Raw genomic sequence first — 14831 nt, 5'->3', positions numbered from 1 at the left:
GAAAGAAAGATCAAAAACTAGTTCAACAAGCAACATGGTGCAATCGGCAGCAGTACTCCAAACTCAAAGCAAAAACTAATCATCCACACACGCACACACAAACAACAGCCTGAAGAGTTTTTGTTTCTCTTAAATAAAGCACACTAGCCAGTGATCCACATTAAAAAGAGTCTAAGCCATTCAAATTAGTTCGCTAAGAGTGAAAAACTACCTCACTCCCAGTAAAAAATAGCCTTTAGTACAGAGATTAAGCACAGTAGTGCAAGCACTAGTTTATCACCATGAGAATTTAGAGGCTGGTATCTAATTATCTACTCTTTTGTCAGGGCAAGGGCTGACCCAACAGTTCCCAAAATATGTAGTCCATCTCCTCATCTTTGAGGAAATAGAAAGTAGGACTGATTGAAACTACTGTGCTCTCACATGCTGCCCAAATGAGAGCTACTAAATTAAATGGGGGAGTGAAATATAAAGACTGGAAAATAATTACATAGCATATTGTAAATTGTCACAGAAAATTTTCCCATTCTCAAAATATTAATTATTTGTATCAAAACAGTACTTAGTTGTACCACTTAATTCAGTTTTCTATCCTAGTTCTCAACAGTATCAGACAGTAGAGAAACATCCAAAGGGAATGTCTTACAGAGACAAATTCTTCAAAGTTGATTCTCCCATCCTTGTTGCTATCTGTCACTGCAATGATTCTTTCTACAATCTCCCGGACTTTGTAACCAGGCAAGGGCAGACTTGCTTCTTTAAATAGGTCTTGAAGCTCATAATCACTGACATACCCACTGTTGTCAATATCTGTAAAGTGAAAGCACAAGTTGTTTTTATACTTATATAAAGAATCAAGTATAGTAACTGTTGAGAATAAATTGTGAGAAATACAGTTCTAGAAGATTGCTATTTCTTCTGACATAGATAAGTAAGCATGAAGAAATACTTGTGGATTAGAGGCACAACTGGCTAAAAGCTGTGCCATCTTGTTATGTATTTTCTCAGGAACTATTTTATAATCCCAAAGCACAGCTATAACAAGAAGGCAGATTTGGAAGTAGCGAAGTTTAAACTTTTAAGACTCCCAACAAAAGTTCTCTATAAACCTTCAAGTGAAAAAGAGATCAATTATTCTATTCCTGCTATCGATACTATACCATTTGCAATCAGTAAACTCGAATCCGATGCAAGTTCTTATTGGAAGAGCACACTTACACAAGAACTCTACCTGACTCTACGTTTTGTTTCTTATCCTAGTGTCTGACAGACATTTTCTGTTCTTCAAAACTTTTGATGTGGTTAGGCTTACCTGTGAAGAATAAATCCAGGATGATCTGTATCTGTTTATTAAAGGTGACCTTCCTTAATCTATCAACTATCTCTGTTGGGAGCAATTTGTACTGCCACCTTCACTTATACTTGGCTCCCAAGACCACATGTCCAGAATCTCTGTGTATAGCAAGGCATCAAAATGCCTTTTTCAACAAAAAGTATGGTATAGCTCCACGATTGTGGAAAAAAATGAATGGCTGCATCACATAAAAATAAATTAAGAAAAAAATCAGTATAATTTGTGTTACTCATGACAAATAATGCAGCAGCACAGAAGATATAAAAATATCCTTTGTACTTCCACCTTAGGCCAATCTGTACGCAGAAAGCTGTCTCGGAATGCTTGTCTTAGTATAAGAAAGCACCATTTTACAAACCTATGATATGTTTTTATCTGATGTAATGGATAAATGAATCAAACACATACACTTTTTTTATATCTATGCATATTTCCATATATACGTATATATGTATCTTTACAAGCAGAATTTGAGAATGTCCATTAAAATAGCCTTACCTGTTGTGCAATGTTTATGCAATGGAGAGAACTACTTTTAAAAGCAGAAAAGCTATATAGTCGATACATAGTATACACGAAGCTCAATCAAGTACAAGAAATCATATCCAGCATAACTAGTGCTGGATATAATGTCCATCATTTTGTATATTTAATACTAATATTTTCCTAGCTTGACGACAACTTCCACTCTCTTTCATGATCACATTAAAGCTCTCAAAAAACATGAATTAATACTATTTTCCCAGTTCTACAAGTGATGCATCTAACAAGTAACTTAAGAGAACGTCACAAATAACACAATGAGTCAGAAACAAAAGCAACATGATGTGGCCACTTTTCTGACTTATCAAGGTGCCCCCACTTTTTTTGTAGTTAAAGGACCTCTCTTCATACTGTCTCTAGAGTTAGAACTCAGCCAGTAATACCAGAGTGGATGAATATGCATCACATTACAGAAGGGCAGAGAAACATGCTTTCATCTCTAGGCATAACTGATTGCTATACAGTATTTTCCCTGTAATCTGTACTATATTATGTAGCTTCTGTACAGCTTCATAAGGCGATCACATTTCGTCGCTGACAAAAGGCTAAAAACACCTGTTAAAAATATCTCTTTTTGTGTTTTTGATACTACCAACAATTCACAAATCACTACACAGACAAACTTTATGTCTGCATATGTATTAATCCATCCACTGTCTGGCTTGCAGACACGTAACAACACATGTAATAACAGCAATGGTCTAAAAGGCAGAGGACATGCTCACGAGCTCACTCGGATTACCAGCTAGTTTATTTCTCTAGGTTCATCTTTCACCGAGGGTAAGTTTCCATGATGACAAACAGAGTTAAATACATGCTTTTTCTCTCAGTTTACAGATATAGCTGCAAGCAATCTATCCATAAAGACACTGGAAATGTAAAAATGAAAAAAAAGCTAAATGATACTTAATTTTTATATTTTACAGAAATGATAACACAGTAAGGAAGAAAATGTTTTTCAGTGAGTAGGAGCAGTACAGACAGTTATTACAACAGAAACATGAAAACATGCAGGAAAGAAAAGGAGAAAAAGGAAGAACGCCGATGGTAAAACCCAAACAAATAGAAAAGCTGTAAGACACCACCAATGAATATCTACCTATCCTAACACCTCCTGGTAGATGGATACATGTATACACAGTGCTCTTTTCTTTGGTCTGTCTTTCCAGCTCTTGCAGGCTATGGACTTCTTGAGCTACAGACTATGTCAAGATGACTGCTTAACAGCAACTCATGAATTACCTTATTCCTTTAGCATTTCTACCGTGTTTTGGTCTCAACAACATCCCAATATCCCGACTCAATGGATTCATGGGTTTATTATTTGTCACAAAGAAAAGTTACTTCTTTGTACTTTAAGCTTTCTGACTCTCTACTAGGCATCACATGATACCTGTATTGACAGAAACTGTGTAATTCTCTTTTCACCTTTTCCATGCTACTTGTGGTCTGTCAAATCTTTAACATACAGCTTCCCAATAATCTCTTTACCAAGCTGGAGACTCCTAATATTTAAGTCTAAAGCGACCCTTTTCCCTCATTATGATTACAAACATATTTGTTTGATTTGCTGAGCTGCACAGTTAGACATCACACCCGCAAACTGTGGCAAACAAGAAATAAAGCAGACGTGAACTTTAACATTCAGCATGGTCTTGCAATCTGGAAATAAGGATTAGTTGCTACATAATTTCTCACTCTTTCTGTTTACTCTCTGATTAATCTGCAAACATCCTGTCACACATATGAAATTGTACAGTTATTTATTAACATCTGCTAGCCACAAAAGCAAGATCAAAAAATCTCCAAGTTTAGCTAAAAGTGTAAAATGCAATCCAATAAACAAAGAGAAATTATTAGTTCACCAAAGCATTAAAGCAAAACCAAAGTGCCAGTAATCTCATACAAAAATATATTTAACAATTAAAGATAAAACTTTTTTCCCCAAGATTTAAGGAGTTCAAAAAAACTGAATTGTGAGACCTATCATGCTGCATACACAATGGCACAAATAATGCAGCTGTCCAGCAAGTAAATGTATCTATTTTCATTGCTGAAGTTCAAAGAAATTAATAAACATACATAGGTTTAGTGAAAACAAGGAGTTTAATGTAAACATTTTTATTTTCTTAGATATTACTGACAACACAGAAGGAAAACATTGCCCTATCAAAACAAAGTGATGCGTAAAGATTTCTTCCACAAATCCTACATGGTTTTGCAATCTTAATGGCATCCTTACCATTTTCTTATTTAAGACATACCTATTTTACTGAATGCTTCTCTTAGTTCTTCAAGCTCTTCACGAGAGATAGTAGTTATGTTGTTTTCCATCTTTGGACAGCAAGAAGTGTTGTCTTCAATTGCTTATACCTAATAAAAATAAACAGAAAATATATAAGGCTTTAATTCCAAGCACATACTAATACAAGCTAATGATCTTTTCAATACAAGGTACCAGACCTCAACGACATTTCCAGGCCTGGCACACTTAAAACACTATAAACACCACTTTAAAGTACATCAAACACCTAGCAATTCTTTTCACTGTAACAGTGACTGAGAATTCACAATAGCAGCACCTTTTTTCATACACTTCATGTTTTTATTTGCATAGAATAAGACCAAGAGTCTACCTCCATTGCTTGAGTGGTTTTCCAACATTAAAATCATCACCTTTTCAAGAAATTAATTTTTCTAAGAATTGGTTGTAAGTGCAATGCAGTAGCATTGCCAATTAGTGTTTAGTGCTAGGATGTAGCCCTGCAAATCACTGAGCACTCCAACATTTGCACACTAGTGTCTGAGTACTCAGTTCTTTGCAGGACTACAGTAGTGCAAATGTCCCACCTCAGTTGAACGCTTTAAAGTTCCTGCTCACAGTCAGTGGGTGAACAGTGATGAGCCTTTCCACAGCTGCCACAGAAGTAACCACCTCCTGACCTTTATTCCACCCTTCTGACAAGCCTATTGTTTCATAACACTGTCAAAGAGCCAAATAAATATTTTTAGTGAGCACAAAGATTGGAGTCTCGGTGTGAATCTACTTTCTCTACCCAACTCCATAAAAAAGCAGAAAGCACCTTTGCTTATATTTGCCTTTGTGGTTTTCCACTGTGCACACAAGGTAAGCCTACGGCAGCACCCATCTGCATGTGCACCGCTCTGAGCAACACTTGGCTGTAGAGTGCACAATGCGCTACAGATGGTGCCATGCCTACCATAAAGTAAAAGTTTTGTCTTTGTTTTTATTTTATAAGCTAAAAGTGACAAAAATCAACCTTACATTAGTGTTTTCATCAAAGTTGTCCTATACTTGTGTATATTTTCCCTTCTGGTTTAGTGTTTTTGCTTTAGAGCAGGAAAAATATTCCTGTAATGGCCAGGTTATTATTTGCTCTTAATAATTATACTCAAATCTGCAATATGCAGCTGCTTCTCCCCCAAAAATCATGCGTATCAACAGAAGTGTACTAGTACCCACTGGACAAGACACTGGAAGGGAATACCTGAATTCACCAATTGGTTTTACCATGGATCTGCTGGATGCCCTTGGGCAAGACTGTACCTTTCTTTCCCACCTTTGTATGTCCTGACTAACTAGGTTACAAACGTTCCCAGTGCAGGGACTGCCTCATAACTAGATGGTTGCACAATTGTAATAATGGAATCAAAATTTGGTTCAGGATAAAGGAGATTAAACATTATCAATTTGAATTTCTATTAGAAAATAATTTCTTCCCCATTCTAGCCGTGTAAGTTTTCTTGCAATCCTTCACAATCTGACAATGAGAAAAAATACAAATGAAGCAATTGCACAGGTCACCAGCACATGAGAGAAGAGGCAGCAGGGCACTACATCAGCTGTGGTTTGCTGGGGGATTGTGCCAAGTCAGACATTTCCTGGAGGTTTACTAACGAGTGCATACAATACCGCTGATGTGAGTTATACCTTCTCTATGGTGAAAAGAGTTTTAATACAAAATAAATTAGCTGTGGTCAGCCACAAACAGGTGTAACATTGCCTCACTACATGTGTTGGGTTTGCGTGGCAAGGTTTTGGTAGCGGGGGGGGGGGCTACAGGGGTGGCTTCTGTGAGAAGCTGCTAGAAGCTCCCCCTGTGTCTGATAGAGCCAATGCCAGCCGGCTCCAAGACAGGCCCGCCGCTGGCCAAGGCCAAGCCAATCAGCGCCTCTGTGATAACATATTTAAGAAGAAGAAAAACACTTAGAGAGAGAGAGCTTTTGCAGCCGGAGAGAGGAGTGAGAAGATGTAAGAAACTCTGCAGACACCAAGGTCAGTGCAGATGGAGGGGCAGGAGGAGCTCCAGGCACCAGAGCAGAGATCCCCCTGCAGCCCGTGGTGAAGACCATGGTGAAGCAGGCTGTCCCCCTGCAGCCCATGGAGGAAGGATGAGGGGGTGTAGCGATTCCACCTGCAGCCCGTGGAGGACCCCACACCAGAGCAGGTGAAGGCACCTGAAGGAGGCTGCGGCCCATGGGAAGCCCACGCTGGAGCAAGTTCCAGGCCGGACCGGTGGACCCGTGAAGAGGGGAGCCCACGCCAGGGCAGGTTTGCTGGCAGGACTTGTGACCCCGTGGGGGACCCCACGCTGGAGCAGTTTGCTCCTGAAGGTCTGCACCCCGTGAGAGGGACTCCATGCTGGAGCAGGGGAACGATGAGAGGAGTCCTCCCCCTGAGGATGAAGAAGCGGCAGAAACACCGTGAGATGAACTGACCGTAACCCCCATTCCCCGTCCCCCTGTGCCGCTGAGGGGGGGAAGGTTGAAGCCGGGAGTGAAGTTGAGCCCGGGAAGATGGGAGGGGTGGGGGGAGGTGTTTTAAGATTTGATTTTATTTTCTCATTCCTCTACTCTGTTTTGCCTAGTAATAAATTAGATGAATTCCCTCTCTAAGTTCGGTCTGTTTTGCTCGTGACAACAATTAGTGAGTGATCTCTCCCTGTCCTTATCTCGACCCACAAGCATTTCGTTGTGCCTTTTCTCCCCTGTTTAGTGAATGAGGGGAGTGAGAGAGCGGCTCTGGTGGGCACCTGGCCCCCAGCCAGGCTCAACCCACCACACTACATTAATCACTGAAACATCTCCTGATTTCAGAATTCTAAATGGTGACATCACTGCTGGAGATTACTTCACTGAGAAAGATATCACACCACTGTACTACTGATGTCATAGACACATTTTGCAGCTGGGTAGAACATTAGTTTATCACAAATTGGCTCTCCTGCCTATCTATGAAACAAGAAGTACAACACAACCTGTTGGTTTGCATGACGTTCACGGGTTGCCTGCCTTTGCTTGGAGAGCAAAGAGCACAGGGCCAGCCTCTCTTTCTTCTGTAGCTACCTCCACTTACAGTGGGAATCCGCACTTGCTGTGTATCTAATGCTTAAGGTTGTCAACAGTCTAATGTCCTCATATTTACACAGTATCTTTCAGGAGAAAAAGGAGACATGATACAACTTGACAAAAAAAATCCCAAAACAAAGAAAAAATCCATCTGTATTAAAAATTGACTTGCAAATATTACATTAGTAAGAAACATAGTTATTCAACATATTTGGGTACTATGTTGGAAAGTATTTCGCTGGATGGAGATTCATGTAGCCAGAAATTAGAACTTGACCAAGATATTGGGATTGATAATTTTATGCAAACCTACCAATCCAAAGCTATGTATTATGGCATTCCTCCTCATATTATTTTGCATTTTGTTGAACCCGGAATGATAAACTTTTCATCATTTACATTCATATTCTATATAAATAAGAGTTATTAAATGAAAACATCAGCTTTTTAGAGATCTTTCTTAACTGTAACTATGCACACATTTAGATTGCTGGGCAGTTTTTAATAGGATTGTTTTGATTCTCTCAACAGCAGTTTCATAAATGCAAAGTTTTTACCTTTGATTTTCTAATACAATAGACAATGGGACAATCTTTTTGCTACTGTTTTTACTGCTGGTAAGAGAATGGGAAAGGATAAACTATACTATACTATGAAGTACTCATTAAGAATTCTTGATCCGTTTGCAATGAAAAACACACTCTGCAGGAAATGCTGGAAAGGTCTCTAGAGCTAAAAAAAATGCTGAATGAGGTATCCTACATGTAGCTAACCCTGTGTGCTTAAGGACATGTGCAATGCTCATGAGCTAGCAATGAGTAGCCCCCAACTTTTTTGAAAATACTGTTTTTAAATAAACAGCAACTATTTGTTCAAAATACTATAAAATACCATGACTTTGTTTTAAAGACTTTCTTTTTTTAACATTTTTTATTTGTCTCGTTTGTTGTTTGGGGTTTTTTTAATCTTTGGGGGTTTATGTTTTGAAGTTTGTGCTTATCTGAAACTATCAGATTTAGTTATTTCCTTCAAAAAGAAAATTACTTGGAAGTTAAGATTCTCATGTAACAAACTTCAGCTGGGGATGGGGGTTTTAAGGAAAACAAGTGACATGAGATGTGGTGAAACCTTCACAGATAGCAACTGTATTGCCAGACCATTCAAGAAGATTTTTGTCCCAACAGTATGTGACTACTATCTCAAAGTATAATAGTAAAAATATTTATTTTGGCCCTATCTGCAGCATAAGCATTTATTTATTTACAGTTATACTGCTGTGTAAGAAAAAACAAGTTATGTGCACTACATAACTGATTCTCATCTCAGCAAATGTTTCTGCTTCTTTTAAGGCAGTAGTTTACCATTCTTTCATAATATTATTTAAAGTTTCCAGAGTAATTTAGTTTTCTTCCATGAAAAAGAGTTCTTAAAAAACAGGGGACTATTTTAATCAGAACCTGTCTACTTTACTCAGGTTAGAATTTTCTCTGTCTTCACTGGGACTGTTCCTGTGGGTCACAGGATATGGCCTTGAGGGTGGGTGGTGAGTTAAGTCTTTTTCCTTCATGTCACTTGATCTTATTTAAGTACTAAAATCCTACTCATCCATTTTGCTAAGCTTACTTACTAGCAGCATGTACCAGTCTTCATACTCAAAAAATTAAAATACATATTCAGAAAAAATGACCTTACACGTAGATGTTTCTGGAAGTGCAACTACCTTGACTGGAAACCTGATGTGGCAATTAAAGAAATAATGGACAGTGGAATAGTTGGGGAAAAAAATTAAGCACTTAAATGCAAATTACTAAGGAAATTTAAAGTACTCTGAAGCCGCAGAAAGACAGAAGACAGTCCTCTGAAATGCTTTGACATGCTGTTTCTGTATAAGTGAAATATTTAGCCATGCAGGTGCAAAGGACAATACCACTTGTCATATTGTTAATGTTTTTAACTATTTACCATTACCATGAGTCAGATTTTATCAAAAACAATTTCTGCAAAGTTGCAATGCAATTAGTTTCACTCTTCCCCTTTTATGATTCATAATTTAGATTTTTCCATCATATTCTATTTCAGAAAATAGCAATCTCTGATTTCCAGAGACATTGATTATTTCAGTAATACAGTAGAAACATCTGTTCTTGAATGAAGCAGATAAATAAAGCTAATACCTCTGCTCTAAAGAGACAGTTTTAAATACCATATTATACAATTACACGGTAAATTAGCTGGTCAATTAAATGGCAGAAGTGCTGCAATCATGGTTCTGGCATTTGAGCAAGCAGAGGCAACACCTAAACTAGTCAGACATTTCAGACAATTTCAATATAGAAACAGAGACCTATCTCAGCTAATAAATACCTTGCACACGCAGGTTTACCACCACCCAAGATGACTTGGTCCACAGGCAATTCTGACAAGATTTAACCTTAAGCCTCCAAAGGTACATGCCTATTGGAACTATGACTACCTGCTGAAAGATATACTTGATCACAGAGAATACATTTCCCTGTACTCTGGTAGTGTTCATACGACACTTAGATTTTCTGTATTTCATGCTTACATTAAACCATCTTCTGCTGCCCCAGGACAGGGCAGGTACAAATAGTATTTAATGCTGAGAAAGTGTCCTTGATCCTCTCCTCCCCAACATGCTTAACAGGAACCAATAATATTCATCTATCCCTAGCCTGCCTTGTATGTCTGGAAGGCTTTTTGTATCTAAAAGACAAGTCACTGGAATATCCCAGAAACGTTCCACATCCAACATTAACACAGATTCAAACTACTTTTGATACCATTGTGGTATTTCTTTGTGTGCAGAGGAGTATCTGGCTGAGCAACCACGAAGGATAAAGCAAGCAGACCAAAAAGCAGTTCCTGCCACATTTTTGACCTGTTATCAAAGCTGTCAGAGAAAACAGAGCAGTTAATTGGCAATCTGGCCCAATAGTTGTCTCCATCCCTGCAGGCAGTTGGCAATTTCTTTTTCAGGTCTTCATTTCAAATTCTGTTTCCCTTGTTTCCATATGCAGCTGCTTCTGCAAGGACAATGGACATTACAAATACTGACTCAAGAGCTTATTTTCTTTTGTTGCCATTCTTTTTGTCTGGCATTAGGGATACACCTCCTCTGTCCCTGGTGCAAATACCACCCTATTGCTGCATCATCCTTAAATCGGTTGTTTCCAACGACAGCCAAGCTAGCATAATTTGTAAATACAGATTGTGCAGAAGAATTACTGCTTTTATGCCAATAATCAACTGATTATTAGTATGTAACTATTTACAACACATTAAAATTCTGCTTCTCTTATTGGGCTTTGAATCAAACTGCTATAGATTTTAATGCAAAAAACCTTGCCACAAAACCCATAGTTTAACCTGTAGCATTCCTGTGTTAGTTTATCTGGGATTCTTTAAACCAGCGTTATGGGAACAGGGTAGCTTTCATACACCATTAGTCTCTTTTAAGCTCTTGCCAGATTAAACTAGGAGTTCTATCCTCAGTGAGAAAATAATGCATTATATGGTATAAGACATACAAAAGGAACTTTAAAACAAGGATATGCATCAGATGTTCCCTTTAGTCAGTAAGGAAACTGGAGTAAATGCGGCTGTATTTTAACTGAGGAAATGCTAATTAAACATCAGTGAAAGGACTTGCGTATTATAAAAATTTGAGCAATGGAACTAATTGCCATTGATATACATAGGGTTAGCTTTATCTGAATACACACACAGAGGTTTCTGTTATCTTTCCAAGATAAAACTATCCAAGTTTTTGTTTGCTCTGTTTGTTTTGCGGTTTTTTGTTGTTTTTTTCCCCCCAGCTTACACAGAAAGATCTTTTTACTTATGCCAAGATTACTCTTGACCCCCAAATATAAAGATGATTAGGGGCCAACTAAATCAATCCTTTAAACAACATGAAAGGACAAATTATTTTAGGTGTTTCACTGGTGGCCTGTAATAAAACAGCAGTGGAGATTAACTTTTTTTAAAAAAAACTTCACTGGAGATTAACTTTTTAACTTACTGTGATAAGTCTTTTAATCTTTATGACAAAATGAATAATCAATAAGGTTCAGTGACTTTATAATTTTTTTATTATTATAACTGGTATAGGATTTTTATTAACTGGTATATGATTTAGAAAGATAATTTATCTTTCCCATATCAGTGAAAAAGCTGCAGGAGACATTAATAGGAGAGAATTACACTTCATGTTATCCAAAGTGAAAGAAGTCTTGATTGCAGAATACAGTCCTCTAAGCACAGAAAGAAATAATCTAATATACCTGTAGAATGATGAGCACTGGGTCTTATAAAGAAGGAAGATACAAAAATAGATCCACTCCTAATGCAGTAAAGAGGATGCTTGCAAACCTTTAAAATGGGAGAGCACCAAAAGGTCACAGTCATTAGCTATATAAATACATATACCCATACATCTAAAAAAATAAAAAAGAAATTGCAACTGCTGAAGCACATTGCTAGTTTTCTGAAAGAGGAAGGGTATAATTATGGTATCAGGTACAGTTATTAACAGAGTAGTGTGAAGTGGAAAGTTCTTTAAATACCGTACAGTCAGTCTGAAGCTTCACTACCCGAAAGAGTCAGAGGGTATGTTTCTCAGCCTGGGCTCATAAACGTGGCTGGATACATTTATGACCATCAAAAGTATTTAATTACTAGAAATTAGAAAATAGCAATGAAAAAATGTTATGTTTCAAACATATAAACTGCTAATCCATGGAATTTTCCTCAATCTTCTATGCACAGCAATACATAATGAACAGGGTACAATTTAAGAGGGAAAAATAGGTATTTTTTTTTTAACTTCTTCCAAAACTATATGCACTGATCTTTGCTAGAGGAAGATTAGAGTGATAAATTTTGTGCCCATGAAATAAGTATCTTATGTAAGGAGGACTAGAAGATTTACACTGAAGTTAATTATTCACTCTATAGGAATTTGTTCAACATAGTACAGTAACTCTGGTGAATAATAAAATCAACATTTTCCACTATGCCATAAGATAAACATGGGTGACTCAAGAATAAACAGTAAAACAGTAAGTGGAGATACCCAACTGTTAGACTGGTCAGGAGCCTGATCTGACTTCACTTACTGTGGTGTTAAGTACAGAATAATTTCATGAGGCTTAAGTCTAGACGGAGAACAATTCCACTATAAAGCAGACACATGTTTACTTTAGAAAGATACCTTTTCATCCAGACAAAATGCCTCCAGCTTCCTTTGGCTGCTGAGGGTAGAGAATAGCCATGCAAATTCATCAACAGTATCAGTTTCACACAGTTTCCTTCGCATGCATCATTCAAGAGGATCTCAGACTGCCTGTGCTTTGTATTGTTGCATTCAGCACTCCTAATAAAAAACATCAATGGAAACCTTACCTATGCCAGAAGGAGCACTTCTAGCAAAGTAATTTTGAAAAAAATGCTATTGCATGGAATGTTCATAGAAGTACCTTTCCTGAAACATTCTGCAAACCTAACTTGTTTACAGTTTAGCTACACCAACATTTTGGGCTGAATTTGCCCAAACTGATTACCTCAGACCATGTGTGACCTGGTCTGGTTTGCTTAATTAGTTATTTTTCTAAGAATTCTACAAATTTCACCTGCCTCCAGCACAGGGCTGGAAGTATTTTATCCCCTCTGTTCTGGAACAGGGACGTGAAATCTGTCTATCCCATATCCACAAGCAATGAGCAGATGCCTGCTCATCCAACATTAACAGAGATGTTGCCCCATTTATAAAACTCACAAAATTCCTGCTTGAATCTGCTGTGTCTAGGATTCTTTGAGGCTGTACTCTTCCATTTCATTTGCACTAGGCATACTGTAGCCTAGAATAGCAGGTGGTATGCAAGAATTCACCTCTGCAATTGCTCCTTGCACCTGCCAAGAGAATTCACAGCACCGTTCCCTCCAGTTCCAAAGACCAAGGGGATAGTAGAGAAGTGAACTCCAGTCTTTCAAGTCCAACAACAGATCACAGGCCACTGCTCCAATTCTCATCTCATTTGCTTTAATACAAGCTGTGGTATTAATGAGCATGGGATCAAGAGCAAATCTGAAATAGCTACGTTCTCTGTGAAACCAGGATGCTGAGGTGATACAAGTCAATACCACTAGCCCTGCAGAGCTGTGTGCATGAATTACTACCGCCTAACTGTACTTTCTAATGTTTATACTGTCATTCATAACACACTAGTTGTGGTTAGATCACTTTTGCAAGTAACACAAAACAGCAAGGAAGTTAAATTTGTGTATTTCTGCAATACTGTGCATCCTGGGCTCCCTACCTGTTAAGCAAACCATTTCCAGATGAAAAAAATACATGCACCAAGCTGTTTCCATGCAAGAAGCAGCTTTTCTTTAGGACTTGAGAATACCAGGCAAAACAGTATTGGAAATAAAGAAAGAAGATTTTTCTCACAGATAACTTGGTAAGAGACAACACTTCTGGTTTTCAGAATACAAAATCAGATTGTCTGCAAAAACAATACGCTCCTTAATCTGAAGCAAAATCACTCCAGTTTTGACATGGGCTTTACATTTTACTTGATGAAAACTTCAAGATGAAGTATTCTGAACTACCTGCATATTTTATGTAATTTAAATATATTAGCTTTCCATAAATTAGGGAGTACAGAATCTAAGTATACAATATAAAATACTAAACAGTTGTGCCATAATAAGCGAATTAAGGAATGCAAAAACAAAGTTTCCCTACAGAATCTCTAACATGGTTAAATTCAAAGAACTGATCCAAAGTAAAGGTTGGACACAGTGAATCTGCTAAAGTGGCACTTGCTCTCAGTTTTATCATGCACAACCTTTGCCTTGGTGAAAGTTCAATAACAGGACGCACATGGTATCCAAGCTCTGTCAAGAGAAGTGGAGACAAAAAGAAAATGAAAGCACAGGAGCAATTTGAATTGACTTAAAGCATAAATCTTAATTACCTTTTATGCTATCTCAACATCTTTCAAGATCAATTCCAAGTATTTTAAATATATGTTTCATTCCTCAACAACATAAATATTTAATCAGGAAAAAGAACACAAAGGGCATAAGGACTTAATGTTTAACATAAACATACCAATTATCCACTAATAAGAGACTGTTTCCACTAAAAAGTGTTTTCAGAGCTCCTTGTAAATAAAAGTAGTTTATGTTCTTATGGAAATTAAATAAAATAAACAAGAATAGAGTTGCTACAACCTACAGTAGAAAAGGATGGTCCTATTATGGCCTTTAAAGAAGTTTGAGCCTACTACTTGCAGGCAAACAGCTTGGGGACAGAGTTAAAGGTACACAAGTTTAAATGCCTGGATGACTTCAGAAGCTCAGAAGGCGTGCCACCAACCTACAGCAATTCAGCTCTGAAACACCCTAATCAAGCCTTACAGTTGGTCTAAAGGACATTAGCTACTTTTGCATTCAGGTACAGAACATCTTCCAGAGGCTCACAATGCACCTTATCAGATATTACCAGGCAAAGGTATCACAGTTATTAAGGACAAGG

The 14831-nt window shown here is 37.6% G+C and overlaps 1 protein-coding gene across 4 annotated transcripts in view; it reads right to left on the bottom strand.

The window, feature by feature from the left end:
- The window catches only part of PLS1 (plastin 1), a 48032-nt gene that overhangs the window by 20553 nt on the left and 12648 nt on the right, over positions 1-14831 (bottom strand). For 3 of the 4 annotated variants that reach the window (XM_054834776.1, XM_054834775.1, XM_054834778.1), the window contains exons 2-3: positions 4162-4270; positions 647-810 (exon numbers count right to left, since the gene is read on the bottom strand). In XM_054834776.1, the coding sequence (XP_054690751.1) occupies positions 647-810; positions 4162-4231 (234 nt within the window). In that variant the 5' untranslated portion in view covers positions 4232-4270. Of the gene's footprint in view, positions 1-646; positions 811-4161; positions 4271-12500; positions 12599-14831 lie in introns of those variants that run through there. The other variant, XM_054834777.1, reaches the window with a different exon arrangement.

Source organism: Grus americana, chromosome 9, assembly GCF_028858705.1.
Source record: "Grus americana isolate bGruAme1 chromosome 9, bGruAme1.mat, whole genome shotgun sequence".
Lineage (NCBI taxonomy): Eukaryota > Metazoa > Chordata > Aves > Gruiformes > Gruidae > Grus > Grus americana.
The sequence above is the reverse complement of the archived record's forward strand: the minus strand, read 5'-3'. Positions and strand labels throughout refer to the sequence as shown.